Source organism: Mirounga leonina, unplaced genomic scaffold (genome assembly GCF_011800145.1).
Source record: "Mirounga leonina isolate KUSES-001 unplaced genomic scaffold, KU_Mleo_1.0 Mir_115, whole genome shotgun sequence".
NCBI lineage: Eukaryota > Metazoa > Chordata > Mammalia > Carnivora > Phocidae > Mirounga > Mirounga leonina.
The window spans coordinates 37,178,207-37,195,705 of NW_023270268.1; the positions used below are offsets into that span (position 1 = coordinate 37,178,207).

A 17,499-nucleotide genomic window follows, 5' to 3' on the forward strand; every position below is an offset into this window, starting at 1 on the left:
AGAAAAGCCGGGAACTTTATTTAGGAATCAACACCAAACGAAGAATTGATTTCCTGTAGACCCTGTCTCAGAAAAAGCAGGTCTTACAGTTGGCGGGAAACTCAGGAAAGCGTATATACTCATTTCCTTGATACAGTCAACTGAATCTGGAGAAGACTCTACTGTTCAATCACTACTTAGACATACTTAGGATGAAATTTCCATTGACCCGCGATTCCTGGTTAAATCCTTCAAAAAAGCCAAGTAAGGACTTTCTCTGAGCAGCAGGATGTACCACACTAGATGCCCCCCGGGAGCCTACGGCGGACCATCTATCGGTCACGTCATAGAGCCCCAAGGGGAGCGCCTGGAGACGGTCTGCGAGGCCGTCGGGGAGAGGGCGGTGAAGTCCCCTACTCGGTGAAGACGACTCGGGCGGACAGGAGTCGTTTCCGTGTTCTCCGGTCCCGCGCCGCCTCAGGCAAGGAGCGGAGGGGCGGTCGGGCCCGGCCGCCCACAGCATCTCCCCAGACTCCTCCTCCGGAGAAACCTGCGGGTCAGGGACGCCCACGTTGGGCTTGTTATTATAAATGTGCTTATGTAGCCCTCATGATTTTTAAAGTTGCCCTGTGTGGTTTCTGCTTCCCCTGACCAGGGGAGAGGGAGCCCCGAGCGTCCCCCAGTCGGGCGGGGAGGCGCGGGGCGAGGAGGGCGGGGCGAGGCGGGGCCGCGGCCCTGGGCGGGGCGTCCTCGCCGAGACCGGCTGCGCCGGGCGGCGGGCGGGAGGCAGTGGCGGCGGCGGCGGCGGCGCGGGCCGAGAGGCTCGCGGATTGGTTGCGGCGGGCGGAGACGTCAGGCTCCCGCGGCCCGAGAGGCCGCCGGGCTCGCGCGGCGCAGTAGGCTCGAGTGCTCGCCGCAGCGAGGAGGTGCCCTCCGCCGTCCCGCTTTCCGCCGCCGTCGCCGGGCTGTGCCGCTTGAGCCGGGACGCGCCTCCGCGCTCCTCGCCGCCTCCACCGCCGCGGCCGCCGCTCCCCTCGCCGTCTGCACACACACCATGACGAAGAAAGAGAAGAAGTCCTTCAACCAGAGCCTAGCCGAGTGGAAGCTCTTCATCTACAACCCGACCACCGGAGAGTTCCTGGGGCGCACCGCCAAGAGCTGGGGTGAGCGGGCGGCGGTGGGCGCCGGGGCCGGCCGCGGTCCGAGGGCACCCGGGCGCGGTCGGGTGGGAAAGGAAAGGCGGGAGATGGCTCCCCGCGCGGGGGCCCTAGGAGCAGCCGCAGCCTCCGCCGCCCACAGCGGTTTTCGTCCGGGGCCGTCAGACTCTCGTACGGGCGGCGCCGGAGGAGGGGCGGCGCGGCCCCATTCATTTCTCGCGTGGCGGGCGGGCCGCCGCTCGCTCCCGAGGCAGCCGGACCCGCAGGCAGCCCCCGCCGGGCCGCGCCAGTTCCTTCCTCCCGGCCGGGAGCGGAGCGCACGTGCTGCTCCGGCCTCCCGCCCCGAGCGGCGCCGGAGGCCGGGGACCCCTGCCCGGAGCCGAGCCCCGAGCGTGCGGGGGCCGAGCGCCCGGGCCTCCCTTTGTACGGAGCGCGCCGCCCGGGAGAGGCCCTGGCAGAGGCGGCCGGTGGCGCCCAGCGGTTCGGGGAAGCCAGACCCTGCCCCACGCCCGGGGAGAGGAAATTTCCACTCTCGCCGCTATCTTGTGACTCGTCCACGCTGCCACCCCGGTCGGAAGAGTGCGAGTGAGTGTTAAGTGTGTGGGTTGCATGAATGTGCCGCGGTGAGTTAATCACGCAAGTACTTGGTACACGAAAATGCGCTTGAATTTGGACAGTGAAAGACCACTAAAAAGGTTGGTTCCTGCTCAATTCCTTAGTTACAGACGTTTTCTTCCTAGCAAATAGGCTTCTTTTGGGGGAAGTAAATCCCAGGTGGTACAATTTTTGTGCCCTCAAAGCGTCTGATGGTTGTGTATGTTAGTTTTTCTGTGTATGAGTTCTTTGTTTTAAAATATTTAAACTGTCCACTGCTTGGGGGGGGGGGTGTCTCTTTTTTTTTTTTTCTCTTCTTCCGAAAAATTGTACTAATGTCTGAATAAGGACTAGTGCTTTTTTTTTTTTTTTTTTTTTTTTTGCCTTTTGAAAAACATTTTGTTAGTGGGTCTTGACCTTTTTTTTCTGGGTGAGTATAAATTTCTAGAGTGGGAGAACTATTTGGGCACGACATTTTTAAGAGAAGCATGAAGAGAGTAAATTAGCTATGACTCAGAAAATAAACTGTTGCTACTGACTGAAATCGTCTCCTCCCGAATGGAAAGTCGGCTTAAAGTCCTGTCACAAGCTGAAAGGGGCCTTGGAGGTTTTTTAGCCCAACCCCCAGTTTAGAGATGAGGAAAATGAGATCTAGAGAGGTGGTGATTTTGCTTTGTGTAAAATTACATATTCCACAGAGCCAAGAAAAGAACCCGGTCGTCCTTTAATCCTAGTCCAGCGGTTTTATTATTTTACAGATGCCTTGCCTAACTAACACTCAAGATTTTTATTTAGATAGCTGTCTTTAGGGAACCCACTAATGTGAAGAGGAAATAAATTTGCATCCGGAGTAAAATGGGGAAAAAATGGTGAAGTTATTATTGCTTCTAGAATGTGCTACCTTTTTGCTGAAGGAATTTTTGAGTGGTGGAGAGGGATTAATGTTTGTAGACTACCTTCCTCAGTGCCTTCTCTTCATTTTTTGTTAGAATGACATTTCTTACTGCAGATAGTGCTTATCTAACCTTTGTATTTATATGATGTTGAGGTTGAGATTTTATTGGGTATATGCATTTAAGTAAAGTGCACAAATGATCAAAGTGTAGTCGTTATATAAGGGCGGCTACAGTACTATAAGTAAGGTTGGGATTTATTTTAGAAGGATTAAGGCAAGACCTTTTTTCAAAATTGAAAATAAATGTTAACTCTTATCAACGAATAGTATATTTCTGAGTTTATTGGAATAGCAGTAAACCAGTGCAAAATGTCATAAATTATCCGCAATCCTATTCCAACATAAGGGCATCTCTCCAAGGATATATGTGGGTGTGGTGTGTAGAGGCTGAAGTTCCATACTCGGCTCTCCAGGCTGTGTGCCCTCAAGCGTGGGGAGTCTGCCTGGAGAAAGGGGTATCTCGTTTTAATTTTCAGAAAGGCACTGTATGGGCTAGCTGCCTGATCTCATCACTACAGAGATGTCCACTATTAATATTTCGGTATATATTTGGGCAGACTTAAAAGGATATAATGTTAATTTTTTTTAAACAAAAAGAAATCATACAATAAGTGTTGCTTTATAGGGTTGTTGTTGTTTTTTTTTTAACTTATTTTAGAGAGACAGAGCTGGGGGAGGCGCAGAGGGAGAGAATCAAGCAGACTCCCCTGATGAGCTCGGAGCCAGAACCTGGGGCTCGACCCCAAGACCCTCGAGATCTTGACCCAAGCCAAAACCAAGAGTTGGTGGCCCAACTGACTGAGCCACCCAGGCACCCGTGAGTGTTTGGGCACCTTCCCATTTTAATAAAGATCTGTGTCGTCATTTTAATGGCTGACTAATGTTCTGTTGTATGGTTCCATGTACTACCATGACGTTTAAAAACAAACATGTTTATTCACATATATAGCTTATGTATGCATGGGAGATATCCAGGGAAATATGAGTAACTCCTGATTTTTTTTTTTTTAACCGGTAATTTGTTGTATGTACTGGTCTTCCTTCCCAGTCCCTTCAGCCTTAAGCGTGCAAATTTATTTCTTGAGATGTTTCTACTAGTGGAATTCTAAGGTCATGTATAATTTGTGTACCCTTTACATTTTGGAAATGTGTCAGTTTTTTTTTTTTAAGAAACTCATTTGCAGTTTTTTTCTAGTTGCTTTTGAATTTAAATGTGGGGGGGGTTACTTTTTTTTTTTTTTTGACCTTGGTAAAATTGCTGTATCTGCTGGTGTGTAGAAAAAAGCCTTCTCTACACTAAGGATCGTATAAGGATATATTAAAAGCATACATTTGGGGGCGGGGCAGAGGGAGAGAATCTTTTTTTTTTTTTTTAAAGATTTTATTTCTTTGACAGAGAGAGATACAGCGAGAGAGGGAACACAAGCAGCGGGAGTGGGAGAGGGAGAAGCAGGCTTTCCGCGGAGCAGGGAGCCCGATGCGGGGCTCGATCCCAGGACGCTGGGATCATGACCTGAGCCGAAGGCGGACGCCTAACGACTGAGCCACCCAGGCACCCCGGAGAGAGAGAATCTTAAGCAGGCTCCATGCCAGTGCAGAGTGTGGTGTGGGGCTCGATCCCACCACCCTGGTATCATGACTAGAGCCAAAAATCAACAGTTGGACATTTAACTGACAGCCACCCAGGCGCCCCTAAAAGCACACATTTAAAAAGTAGTTTTGCCATTTACACTTGGGATAAGGTGACAGTACTGCAGGTCACACCACATTGCCTTACTGGAAATGGCTATGTAAAAGATTTTTTTTTTTTTAAGATTTTATTTTTTTAAGTAATCTCTATACCCAGCATGGGGCTCAAACCCATAACCCTGAGATCATGAGTTACATGCACTGAGCAAGCTGGGCATCCCTGTATAAAAGATTTTGAGTAGCTTCTTGAATGTTTAGCGGTTTCAAAATCATTACATATATAAAATCACCTCATTTGATTTTCACAACAACCTTCTAAAATAAAGCACACTAAGTAGGTGATCACAGTGTACCTAGAGTTGGTTTCTTAGGCTGAACAGTAAGGATACATCAGGAGTAAGTAATGGCTGTGTTATGAAAACACAGGACAAAGAAAATTTAGCATCTTGTGACTTACACTGCAAATATTAAACCTAAATGCATTAAATACCATTAGAGTGAAAGATAGCTTAGAGATCCTCTACTGTTATTTAAACTGTAATGGACCGTGTGTTGCAACTAACATTTTTAAGAATAATGAAATAGAATAGTAAAAATACCATTTTATTCTACCTAATAAATTTATTCTAAGGAAGCATGTTCCATGAAGCTTCTCTGTATTTTGTATATACAGATACCCTGATGTAAAATGTGTTTCTTATTGTGGCTCACGGTAAAAAACTTGAAAGCCACTAATAAAGTCCTGTGCCCTCATTTCATAGGTGAGGAAATTGAACTCATAGGTCTGATTTGTCGAAGTTTACTCAGCAGTAGAATCCTTGGTCTTTAGACTACCTCCAAGGCCAGACCGTTTTTGTTTTTGTTTTTGTTTTTTTAACTGCTACAACTTGATGTCATTTAATGGAATCTGTTGTGGGCTTCTTCGGAGTTCATTATCTTAAGGCTTTCTGTCAGTAGATGCTTTATATTCATATTAACTTAAAATGAGTTGCTAAAAAAAAAAAAAAAATTTTGAGTTGCTGATTGCCAAGCATAGGCAGGATTCTGGACCAAAACTGTTAACACCTACGTTTTGTTCATGTACCTTTTCTTTTATTATAGATCCATGAAGTGCCATTTTCTCAGTCACCTGCTCCCATTCTGGGTCATGCCTCAGTAAATGCTCTGCCTTGGAGATCAGACTCCATCCCATCTTGGGTGTTTGACTGTAGGGGAGAAGGCAAGTGTGTTTATTTTCCCAGTATCACATAGTTTTGTAAGATGTTGTTCTTTGTCCTGTGGAGTGTGACATATTAAAAAGAAACTTTACAAAAATGTGCACTGTTGGGAAAGTAACAGGACTTGCCTTACCCTGTGTGCAGGCTGTAAATGAAGGTCAGTGGTGGGTGTGGCAGCGGCAGCAGCTGAGGCATACTGAGCCATCACCCAGCAGGAGACAGCACTTCCTGGACTGGTAGTGGAAGGGAGGGGACGGGGTAAGTGTGTGTGTTATGTTCTAGATGTTGTAATTTCGGTACCGTGTGCTTTATTGTTGTTAAAGAGCAACCTTCCTCTACCCCCAGAGTAATTTGATTCTTTGAAAGTGACTTTCCAATTTATAGCTATAGAATTAAAGAAGTTTAAAAACCTTCCTGTCTTTAGTATCAATATTTCCGTGATTTGTCACGTTTGATTAAAGACCAGTCATTTAACACTGATTGTGTAATGGAAGGAGAAAAAAAAAAAACTAACTCTGAAAGATTTATTGCACTGATTTTGAAGTAAAATCATCTGTAATCTTTAGCCACTTAGAATAACCACTGTTAACATTTTAATAGTCTATTTCCTTTTTGTAAATAGATTTTTTTAATGTATAAATAAAATTTTAAAATATACAGTTAGATACCTAGTTTTACCACTTAACATTTAAGGGGAATGGTTTTTATTCCTTTGCCACCTTAGAGGTTGATCTGTTGGGGGTAACCTTGGCCCTCTCCATCACTTCTGTGGGGACTGTCCACACATCCTGCTAGAATTTGTGCATTCTGGTGTCTTTAGTTATTATCTCTATGTTGAGACTCCCAAATCTGCATCTGTAGTTGGTATGGCTTTTTTATACTAATATAACCAACTTCCTGACAGAGATCTTCAATTGGATGTTTCATTGGACTATGAAGTGCTTCACACACCTCTTTGTGTAAATCTCCATTGCCCTCAGGGGCTCCTTAGGGTGACACACACACTCTTTATAATCTCGCTGACTTATTTCTCTCTTGTCATCTCTCTACCATTCTCTGACCCTTCTGGGCCTGGCTTCTGAGTCTCTCTCTCCTTCACCTTGGCCTAGGTACCTCAGATGTCAGCTTTGGTAGCCTGATCTCTGGTAAACATCTTTGAACCCCTTTTGCCTTAAGACTGTCAAGTACTCCTGTGTATCCCATAATAGTTTTTTTCTGTTATAGCATTTATGATTTTTTTGTAGTAGTAGGTTTTTGCCCGTTTACTAGAATATAAGTTTCTTATTCACTCATCTTTGATTCCCTAACACTGAGCCTGTTGCTCAGCCCTTAGTAGGAAGGTAATAAGAATAGATTGAATGAATGAGCACTATTATGAAATGTTTCTATGTAATTAGTCTTTTTGCAACCTTTTTTTTTTTTTTTTAAGATTTTATTTATTTATTTGACAGAGCACAAGCAGGGGGAGCGGCAGGCAGAGGGAGGGGGGGAGGGAGAAGCAGGCTCCCCGCTGAACAGAGAGCCTAGTGTGGGGCTCAATACCAGGACCCTGGGATCATGACCCGAACTGAAGGTAGACACTGACTGACTGAGCCACCCAGGCGCCCCATTTTTGCAACATTTTTAAAAAATGTCTTTGATGGGGGCGCCTGGGTGGCTCAGTTGGTTAAGTGTCTGCCTTCTGCTCAGGTCATGATCCTGGAGTCCCAGGATCGAGTCCCGCATCGGGCTCCCTGCTCGGCAAGGAGCCTGCTTCTCCCTCTAACCCTCCTCCCTCTCATGCTCTCTGTCTCTCATTCTGTCTCAAATAAATAAATAAAATCTTAAAAAAAAAAAAATGTCTTTGATGGAATTGGTGTATCATAGTATACAGTTCCCCAGTGTTTGGGCATTCTACACCCCCCCCCCCCTTTTTAATAGCACTGTGAATTTTCATAGAAGTTCAGTATTCAGACGAAGCTTCCACTTAACTTTCTCTTTGGAGATTCCGCTGAGTTTGTGACAGGCCTGAGCCATGCATCTGATTAGGATAACAGAAACAGTTATCCAGATCTCCTGCTTTCTGCTTTATTGCTCTATTCAGCTTCTTATACTGCTCTTATGAGACCTGCATGAAGGTTTGTTTTAAGTTTTCTCAAATTTAATGGGCATTTATTTAACAGTGTCATTCTCTGCCCTGCAGGGTGCTTTACTAATAATATTTCTGAAAAGAATTCTTTAACTTAGCAGCCTCCCACATATCTGTTTAAACTTTGTAACTGAGTTGTTTGTAGACTGGCTCTTATTTGTGACTTCTACTTAGTATCATGTTAATGCCTTGGTAAGGTATGACTTTGGGACTGACCCACATCCAGGACATAAGGTACTTTTCTTTGGCAGGTTCTGGCCTGTAAATAGTGGCCCTTTATGTACCCTTACCACCACTCCCTGCCCAATACCTCTGTAATCATTTCTTTTCTGATTCTTTTCTGTTTTTCTTTGTCTCGTTTCCTAAATGTGTATTTCCCAGCTGCTATCTTTGGCCTTGTTTTCTCCTCCTCTTCTTCCCTGGCAATCTCATAAAACAATTGCAAAGATCACTCACACATTTTACTTCTTGGTTAACACCTCTCTGATTTAGATGCTTCCTGCATATCTCAAACCCCAGAGGAAGAGGCTTAGATGTCTTGAGTAGCTCTGTTACTAAACTGCCTTGTATATTGCCTGGCAAACAGCTTTTTTCCCCCTTCCTCTACTGAAGTTCTGAGTTGCTCCTATAATTGCAATTTTTGTAAACAGGGGTCACTATCTTTTCTGTCATTTGGGCTCTAAACCTGGCCAGATCATGTCCGTTCTACTTCTGTAACATTTTTAAATCTGTGACCCACACCCTCATTGTCACTACTACAGTTAATCAGGAATTAATTTTCTCTGCCCTATTCCTGCTCTACCCCCCACCATATCTTATGAAAACCCACATTCAGAGGGAGCTCAGGGTGCTCACTTTTCATAGCTTCATGATACTAACCATCTGTTTCAAATTTCATAGTTCTTAATACTCCCGTCAACCCTGGCCCCGCTGTATCAGGGTCTGGTAGTGCCTTTTCTTATAAATTCTCTGATTAAAAACTTAAAGCACCAGATGAAGAGCTTTTGTGACTTTTCCATAGTTGTTCCAATTCAGATAGACCACTGGCTTTCCAGTTTTTACCTGCTGCTTAAAAAAAAGTTGTAGTGTTACTGACTTTGGGGAAGGTGAGCTTTTAACTCCTGAGGCATCCCCAGAAAGATCCAAGGAGTCCATTGGAATCATTGTGACCTAAACCAGTGTAACTTCACTGCTATCAGGTTATTTTTAAGGCTACAGCTTTGATTGTGCTACTTCCCATACCCCAAAATTGTGTTTGGATCCCCACTGCTTTCTGAAGGTTTAAATAATTTCCAAACAGCCTGGCAGTCTTCGCTTATTACGTATTGGCTTAAAACTAAGTTTCCAGGCTTATAACCTGTCGTTTCCCACCTTATTCTCATATACCACATGTCATAGCCAAAATGGGTATATATGGAATGCTCTGCTCATTCCCTCCCCCATACCCTTCCTCTCTGCATCAAGAATTCTTCCCTACCTCAGAGACCTAGCTTTGAGTGTCAGCTGTCATAAGTGTTCTCTGATATGCCCAGGTGAAAATAATACATTTATTTCCTATAACACCTAAAACTTTGTATCCTAGATTATGGTTGTTTATATACATTGCTCCTACTAACTAGATGTTCTCACAAATCAGGATTTACATTTGCATATGCCTGTAGCATCTAACACATAGTAAGAACACTCTTTTGGGGGGGGGGTGCACAAATTGTCATTTAATCAGTTTCAGCTTGTGATTCACCTATTCCTTTGGCTAAAGGTGAGAGTATTGTGGGTTAGTTAGTATAGCTCCACACAGAAAGTCTTACTGGTGGAGGTACTTGTATGTAAAGGCATAATTCCCCTTATCTTACCATGATTCTGCCCCACTAAACTAATTCATTTTGAAGTTTCCAGATAGGGCACCACAGCAAAAGTAAGCCAGTGGGCGTGTGTGTGTGTATAATTTTTTTTACTTCATGAATCGTAGAAGTATACTAATATCCTGAGATGACCAGACAAGGACTTGCTCAGAATATAGACCTAATTTCTAGTTCCACACATCAGCTAAGCTTAGAATAACTCATTTAAAATCTCTTGGTTTTAGTTTCTTCTGTAGGAGAAAAGTTGCAGAAGATAGTTTCTAAATGTCACTTTGAAATGAAAAAAAAAAAAAGTAAATAAATGTTTTAGAACAGCAGGTAGCAAGCTTTTTCTTTAGCTTTGCCAGCTATCTGGTGTCCGTTACAACTACTCAACTCAGCTGTTGTAGCTTGAAAGTGGCAATAGACAGTAAACTAATGGACCTAGCTATGTTTCAGTATTTACAAAAACAGGCAGCTACTGTGCTTTGCTGACCTCTTTAGAAGTTAGCGTCAGTGTAGGCTGACTCAAGAAATCGGAACTGGTCTTAAATGAGATGTAGACTCTTGGCTTTGTTCTTTTCAAATAATGAAAATAACACTGTTGTTTGAATTTTTACAGTACAGATGTGTGAATAAACAGTAAGTCCATTGTCCTCTTCAGCTTTCCTGGGTAATCACTGTTAACAGTAATGATTTTTAAAATGTAATTCATGGGGGCGCCTGGGTGGCTCAGTTGGTTAAGCGACTGCCTTCGGCTCAGGTCATGATCCTGGAGTCCTGGGATCGAGTCCCGCATCGGGCTCCCTGCTCGGCGGGGAGTCTGCTTCTCCCTCTGACCCTCCTCCCTCTCATGCTCTCTGTCTCTCATTCTCTCTCTCTCAAATAAATAAATAAAATCTTTAAAAAAAAATAAAAATAAAAATAAAATGTAATTCATGGTATATCCACGTTGGAGAAAGGTCTGGCAGTTTTTTATAAAAGTAAATATACACCTACCCCATGACCCAGCAGTTCTACACCCAAGAGAAATGAAAACATACATTCACAAAAATACTTGTACAAGAATAGTCATAGTAGCTCCAACTGGAAACAGCCCAGGTGTCCATCAGCAGGAGAATAGGTAAACAAACTGGTATGTCCAAACAGCAGAATACTATTCAACAGTAAAAAGGAACAAACAATGAATATACAGAATATGGATGAATTTACAAATTAGGCTGAGCAGGAAAGAAGCTTTACCTAAGAGAATACATACAATATGATTTCATTTATATGAATTCTAAAGCAAGCAACACTCATCAGTGCTGGAAAAAAGCCCAGAATGGTATTTGCCTCTAAGGCGGTGGTTATGGGGATTGGGAAGGGGCACCAGAGAACTTGGTAGGGTGGTGTAATGTTATGTCGCTTGCTGGGTGCTTAGGTCATATAGAATGCACTTACCAAAACCCTTTTTTAAGTTTTTAAATTTTAGTTAACATACTGTGTAATATCTCAGGTGTACAATACAGTGATTCAACACTTCCATACAACACCAGTGCTCATCACAAGTGCACTCTTCAATCCCCATCACCTGTTTTACTCATCATCCCCTCCACCCGCCTCCCTCCTGGTAACCATCAGTTTGTTCCCTGTAGTAAGTTTGATATGTCTTTCACTTTATTCCCTATGCTCCTTTGTTTTGTTTCTTAAATTCCACATATGTGTGAGATCATATGGTATGTTGTCTTTGACTGACTTAATTTGCTTAGCATAATAATACTCTAGCTCCATCCATGTCATTGCAAATAGCAAGATTTTTTTATGCTGAGTAATATGCCAGTGTGTGTGTGTATGTGTGTGTCTGTGTATGCATGCACATACCACATCTTTTTTTTCCCAAAGATTTTATTTATTTATTTGACAGAGAGAGAGACAGTGAGAGAGGGAACACAAGCAGGGAGAGTGAGAGAGGGAGAAGCAGGCTTCCTGCCGAGCAGAGAGCCCGATGTAGGGCTCGATCCCAGGACCCTGGGATCATGACCTGTGCCGAAGGCAGTCGCTTAACCAACTGAGCCATCCAGGCGCCCCCATACCACATCTTCTTTATCCATTCAGCAATTGATGGACACTTGGGCTGTTTCCATGATTTGGCTATTACGGCTACACATCAGATTGCATGTATCTCTTTGAATTAGTATTTTTGTATTCTTTGGGTAAATACCTAGTAGTGTGATTGCTGGATTATAGGGTAGTTCTGTTTTGTTTCATTTTTTTTTAAGATTTTATTTGTAAGTAATCTCTATGCCCAGCAATGTGGAGCTCGAACTCATAACTCTGAGATCAGGAGTCACATGCTCCATATAGACTGAGCCAGCCACGGGCCCTGGTAGTTCTGTTTTTATTTTTTTGAGGAACCTCCATACTGTTTTCCAGAGTGACTGCACCAGTTTGCAGTCCCACCAACAGTATGAGGGTTCTCCTTTCTCCACATCCTCACCAACACCTCTTGTTTTTTGTTTATTTTAGCCATTCTGACAGGTGTGAGGTGATATTTCATTGTAGTTTTGATTTGTATTTCCCTGATAAGTGATGTTGAGTGTCTTTTCATGTGTCTGTTGGCCATGTCTGTCATCAATGGAAAAAATGTCTATTCATGTCTTTTGCCCATTTTTTAATTGGATTATTCATTTTTTGGGGGTGTGATTGTCAAAACCCATCTGGCACATTAGAGGTTTGTGTATTTCATTGAATGTCATTGTTTTTTCCTGATTTCTTTTAGTTAATATGCATGATGAAGTGTTTAGGGGTGAAGTATACATACTGACATCTGGAACTTGAAATGCATTTAAAAAATAAATGGTGAATAGATACAAGATATAGTAGAATGTTAACTGTAGAATCTAGGTGTGTTTATGGATGTTCATTGACGTTTGACCTTTCTGTGTATATATAACATTGCCAACTGAATATTAGAGAAAAAGAATACATTTTAAAAAAAATATTTATTCATTTGAGAGGAAGTGCGTGAGTTGGGGAGGAACAGAGGGATTAGGGACAAGCAAACTCCATGTTGAGCAAAGAGCCAGTCTCAGGCACTCGATCTCACAACCTGAGATCATGACCTGAGCCGAAATCAAGAGTCAGATGCTCACCCCACTGAGCCACCCAAGTGTCCCGAGAATACATGAATACATTTGTTTCTCTTGATTGTCTTTCACCAATTGTGGAGTCTTTCCTATAGAAAATGATTGTTTATCAGTTTTCTTACCAGTCCTTTTTCAGTGCATTTATATATATGTATATGTCTATTCTTAGGTGTGTGTGGGAGTATATATGGAATATGTAGGAATAAGTAATTTTCCACTTATACATGAGTAATAGGAAGAATGTATGTTCTAAAACTTGCTTTGCCCCCATTAATGTGTCCTGTGTTTCCATGTCAGTGTGTATTTATCTCATTCCTTTGAATCATTACATAATCCATAGTGTAGAGCTATATATCCAAGAGATACATATATATTTTGTTGTTATGGGCGCCTGGGTGGCTCATTGGTTAAGCGACTGCCTTTGGCTCAGGTCATGATCCTGGAGTCCCTGGATCGAGTCCCGCATAGGGCTTCCTGTTCGGCAGGGAGTCTGCTTCTCTCTTTGACCCTCCCCTCTCTCATGTGTTCTCTCTCATTCTCTCTCTCTCAAATAAATAAATAAAATCTTTAAAAAAAATTTTTTTTGTTGTTATGAATATTCAGATTGTTTCTAATTTTTCTCTTAAAAGTCGCTGCTGTGTGTATGTGCCACTATTTATCTAGGGTAGGTAACTGAGAAATGGAATTACCTCTTTACAGGATATGTTTATTTTTATATTAATAGACTGTTCTCCTTTATATAATAGACCAAACCAATTTATTCTCCCACCAGCAGTGGATAAAAGTACTGGTTTCCCTTCGACTTTCTGAGCATTGGATATTATCACCCTTTAAAATTTTTTGCCAGTTTGATGGGATTCTGATACCTGGGTGGTTTAATTTGCAATATCTCTGGTAACTGCAACTGAGCATATTTTTGTTAGCTCAGTTTCTGTTTTTTTGTTGTTTTTTACGGTCATTCTCTTTGCTCTCTTTTGTCTCTTAATTCTTTTATTTAAAAATATTTGTTTTAAATTAACATCACAAATTTAACAATCTTTTAATGGGCTGTTCCTAATCACTTAACCCAAAATATATTGAATAATCCATTATTTCCTCACTGATTTGAAATGCCAACTGTCTTACCTGTAAAACTTCATCTTATGGATCTTGGATTTTGTTATCTATATATCTGTTCTTGTGTCATTCTCACAATATTCACACATGTAAGCTCTATGTGAGCGTTTGTAAAATAAAATACATGTGTGAAATTGGATACTGTCTGTCCAGTTTTGGTATCATATATGCTGGCCTTATAAAAACCATTTAGGTAACTTACAGAGCATACTAAAAGGATAGTTTATAGAAAAAGTCTATTCCTTGAAAACTGGGAGAACCAACTAAAGCCATTTGGACATGGTATGTGTTTTAGGGTTAGAGCTCTGTTTATTTTTTGTAAAACCTTGTGATTTGGAAATGTTTATTTTCCTAAAATCATATATTTCATCTATTCTCAGGTTTGCTAATTGAAACTGGTTTTATTGATCAAATTAAATATTTTTGCATTTATTTCTGTTTCATCTTAAATCTCCCACTTTCCTTGAATTTATTTTAGTCTTGAATTAAAAACCTGGCTCCTTTTTGTTAACCTTACCTGCTTTTTAGTGAATGAATCTAAGGATTTTCCTTTGCTTCTGCTCTGACTACATTATTGTTTTGAGTTTTGAATATTTCAGGTTTCGTTGTCTTTTTAATCCAAGGATTATTTAGAAGTCTATTTTCTAAATTTTTGTTTTAATTTGTAATATATTTACTTTGGTTTTAGAGAATGTAGCCTTTTTTTTTTTTAATTTTTTAAAAGTTTTTAACTTTTGTTTTTGTATTTTTTTTTAACTTAAGTCATGGTCCCTTCAGGGACAGTGTTCCAAGTTTGTAAAGAGTGTATTTCCTGGTGACTACAGAAGTTCTACATGTATTAGGTAACTGTTAGTTGTGTTGGTTTTTTTTTTTTTTTTTTTAAAGATTTTATTTATTTATTTAACAGAGAGAGATACAGCAAGAGAGGGAACACAAGCAGGGGGAGTGGGAGAGGGAGAAGCAGGCTTCCCGCGGAGCAGGGAGCCCAATGCAGGGCTCGATCCCAGGACCCTGGGATCATGACCTGAGCTGAAGGCAGACGCTTAACGACTGAGCCACCCAGGCGCCCCTAATTGACTGATCTTTTAGTTTACAATAATTTTCCTCAGTTTGGAATAGATTTCATTTTTCGCCAGTGAGATATGTCAGTTATAGTTCTCTGCCATAGGTAGAGCCTGTTTTATCTTTTTAGAAGCATTAAGAATTTTCTCTTTATGTTTGGTGTTCTGAAACTTCACCTGTGTCTGGGTATTGGATGTTTTCCAGTATTTTTCAGTCTTTTCCAATTTGTTGGAACTTGAAATGCATTTCACAAAATTTGTTACTTCTTTGTAGATTTGTTACACAAAATTTGTTACTTCTTTGAACATTCTTTCACTTCTTCTCTTTTCTGATGGAATTTCTTTTAGATTTGTTGTTGATATTCTGGTTCTGTCCCCCATGTCTCAATAATTTCCATATATTCCCTCCCTCTTTTTGCCCAGTGTTATAAAAAAATCTTGATTTGAGCTTTTAGCTCACTGAAGTTTTCTTTAGCTGGCCAATTCATTAGGTTAGCCTTTCTCCTAAGTATTTGTTTTTTTAAACCACTTTATTAACGTGTAAGCTGCACATATTTAAAGTGCACAACTTGAGTTTTGACATACACTCACATATATGCATATATACATATTATACTCGTGAAGCTATCACTAATCAAAATAACGAACATAATCATTACTCCCCAAATTTCCTCTTGCCCCTTTGTAATCAGTCCTCTCTCCCTACTTCCCCAGTCTCCAAGCAAAAATAAACCTGCTTTTTAACACTTCAGTTTGTATTTTCTAAAATTTTAAATACATGGAATGTACTGTGTACTTTTTTGGGGTGGGCGAGGAGGGGCTGACTTCTTTCATTTAGTATAATTATTCTTGAGAAATAGTTCATGAATAGTATCCCACTGTATGGCTATACCAGAATTTACTTATTAATTCATCTGTTGATGTGCATATCAATTGTTTGTACTTTTTAGTAATTACAAATAAAGCTCCTATGAATAACCATACACCTTACCCTCTGTGAACATGTGCTTTTATTTTTCTTGGTTAAATATCTAGGAATGGATTAGCTGGATCCTATTGTAGGTGTATGTTGCTAACTTTTCAAAAAATTGTCAAACTGGTTTTTTTTCTTCTTTTTAAAGATTTTATTTATTTATTTGACAGAGAGAGACACCGCGAGAGAGGGAACACAAGCAGGGGGAGTGGGAGAGGGAGAAGCGATCCCGCCGAGCAGGGAGCCCGATGTGGGACTCGATCCCAGGACCCTGGGATCATGACCTGAGCCGAAGGCAGCTTAATGACTGAGCCACCCAGGAGCCCCCAAACTGATTTCTAAAATAGGGCTTTCTCTCTTTGTTGTTGTTTTTTATTCCCACCAGCAGTGTATAAGAATTCATTTGTTCCACTGCTGGGCCATCACTTATATTGTCAGTCCCTAGGTTTTCTAGCATTTTGGTGAGCCTGTGGTGGCAGCTAATTGTGGTTTTGATTTGCCCTTCCCAGATAACTAGTGATTGAGCACCTTTTCATGAGCTTATTATTTGCAATCCTTAAATCTTTGATGAAGTTTTTGTTGTGGGCGCCGGGTGGCTCAATCGTTAAGCATCTGAGCCTTCAGCTCCAGTCATGATCCCAGGGTCCCAGAATCGACCCCCACATCAGGCTCCTTGCCCCGCGGGAGGCCTGCTTCTCCCTCTCCACTCCCCCTGCTTGTGTTCCCTCTCTCGCTGTGTCTCTCTCTGTCAAATAAATAAAATCTTTAAAAAAAAAAATTTGTTTTGTTGTAAGAGTTCTTTACATATTCTAAAGGCAGGTAAGTCCTTTGTTGGTTACATGTTTTGTAAATATTTTCTCCCGGTCTTTGGTTTGCTTTTTTATTTTCTTAGGTGTCTGGATTTTTCTTTAGAATTTAACTCTTCTCCAATTCAGCTTATCTAATGAGTTTTTTATTTTAATAATCAGGATATGAAATCTGATTTTTTAAAACTATCCTTTCACCTTCTCCTCTGTATTTTAAATATATTTATACTTTTTTCCTTCTTGCTCTATTTGCACCCACTTCTTCTGGGTATTAGTCACTGTCTTTGTTGAGCTTGATACTTTATCAGATTAGTTTTTTCTCAAATATTTGGTGATTATTGGTTCTCTGCTCCTCCTCTTTGTTTCCGGTTATAGGAATCTGGGATGTAGGTAGCATATGCCAGCCAAAAGCTAGTCTAGGTATGGGGACTCTCTACTCCTTTAGGTTTTCACCAACCTACCCAGGGCATTGCCAAGTTTTTTAGCCCAAGCATCCACTCCCTGCTCCCACTTCAAAGTAGATGTTGTTGCTACTGTTAGTAGTTGCTTGACACCAGGGGCAAGTGTATATTGGGGGGTAGGAGCAAAGTTACACTCAATGTGGCTGATCCTCTAGTCGTCTGGTCTTTGACTCAGAGCTCCCTCCTCTTCTCCTTCCTTGGTGGGCCAACTCACTTATTTCTGGGAAGCCTTCTCTGATGAAATCCCTTTCCTTCCTCTCCCTGCTAGAGATGCCTCATTCTTTCTTTGTCTTTTTTTTTTACCCTAGCCCTTGATGTCTGTAATTCTTTGTTTATACGTCTGTCACTTGTGATAACTAAACTCTTGGAGAGAAGGAACAGATCTTACTCTGTA

At 41.6% G+C, this 17,499-nt stretch overlaps 1 protein-coding gene across 1 annotated transcript in view; it reads left to right on the forward strand.

The window, feature by feature from the left end:
* Window positions 1-826: 826 nt before the first annotated feature.
* ATP1B3 (ATPase Na+/K+ transporting subunit beta 3) overlaps window positions 827-17,499 on the forward strand; it is a 44,566-nt gene continuing 27,893 nt past the window's right edge. Inside the window, exon 1 of the mRNA XM_034996069.1 lies at window positions 827-1,142. Within this exon, the coding sequence (XP_034851960.1) occupies window positions 1,034-1,142 (109 nt within the window). The 5' untranslated portion in view covers window positions 827-1,033. The remainder of the gene's footprint in view (window positions 1,143-17,499) is intronic.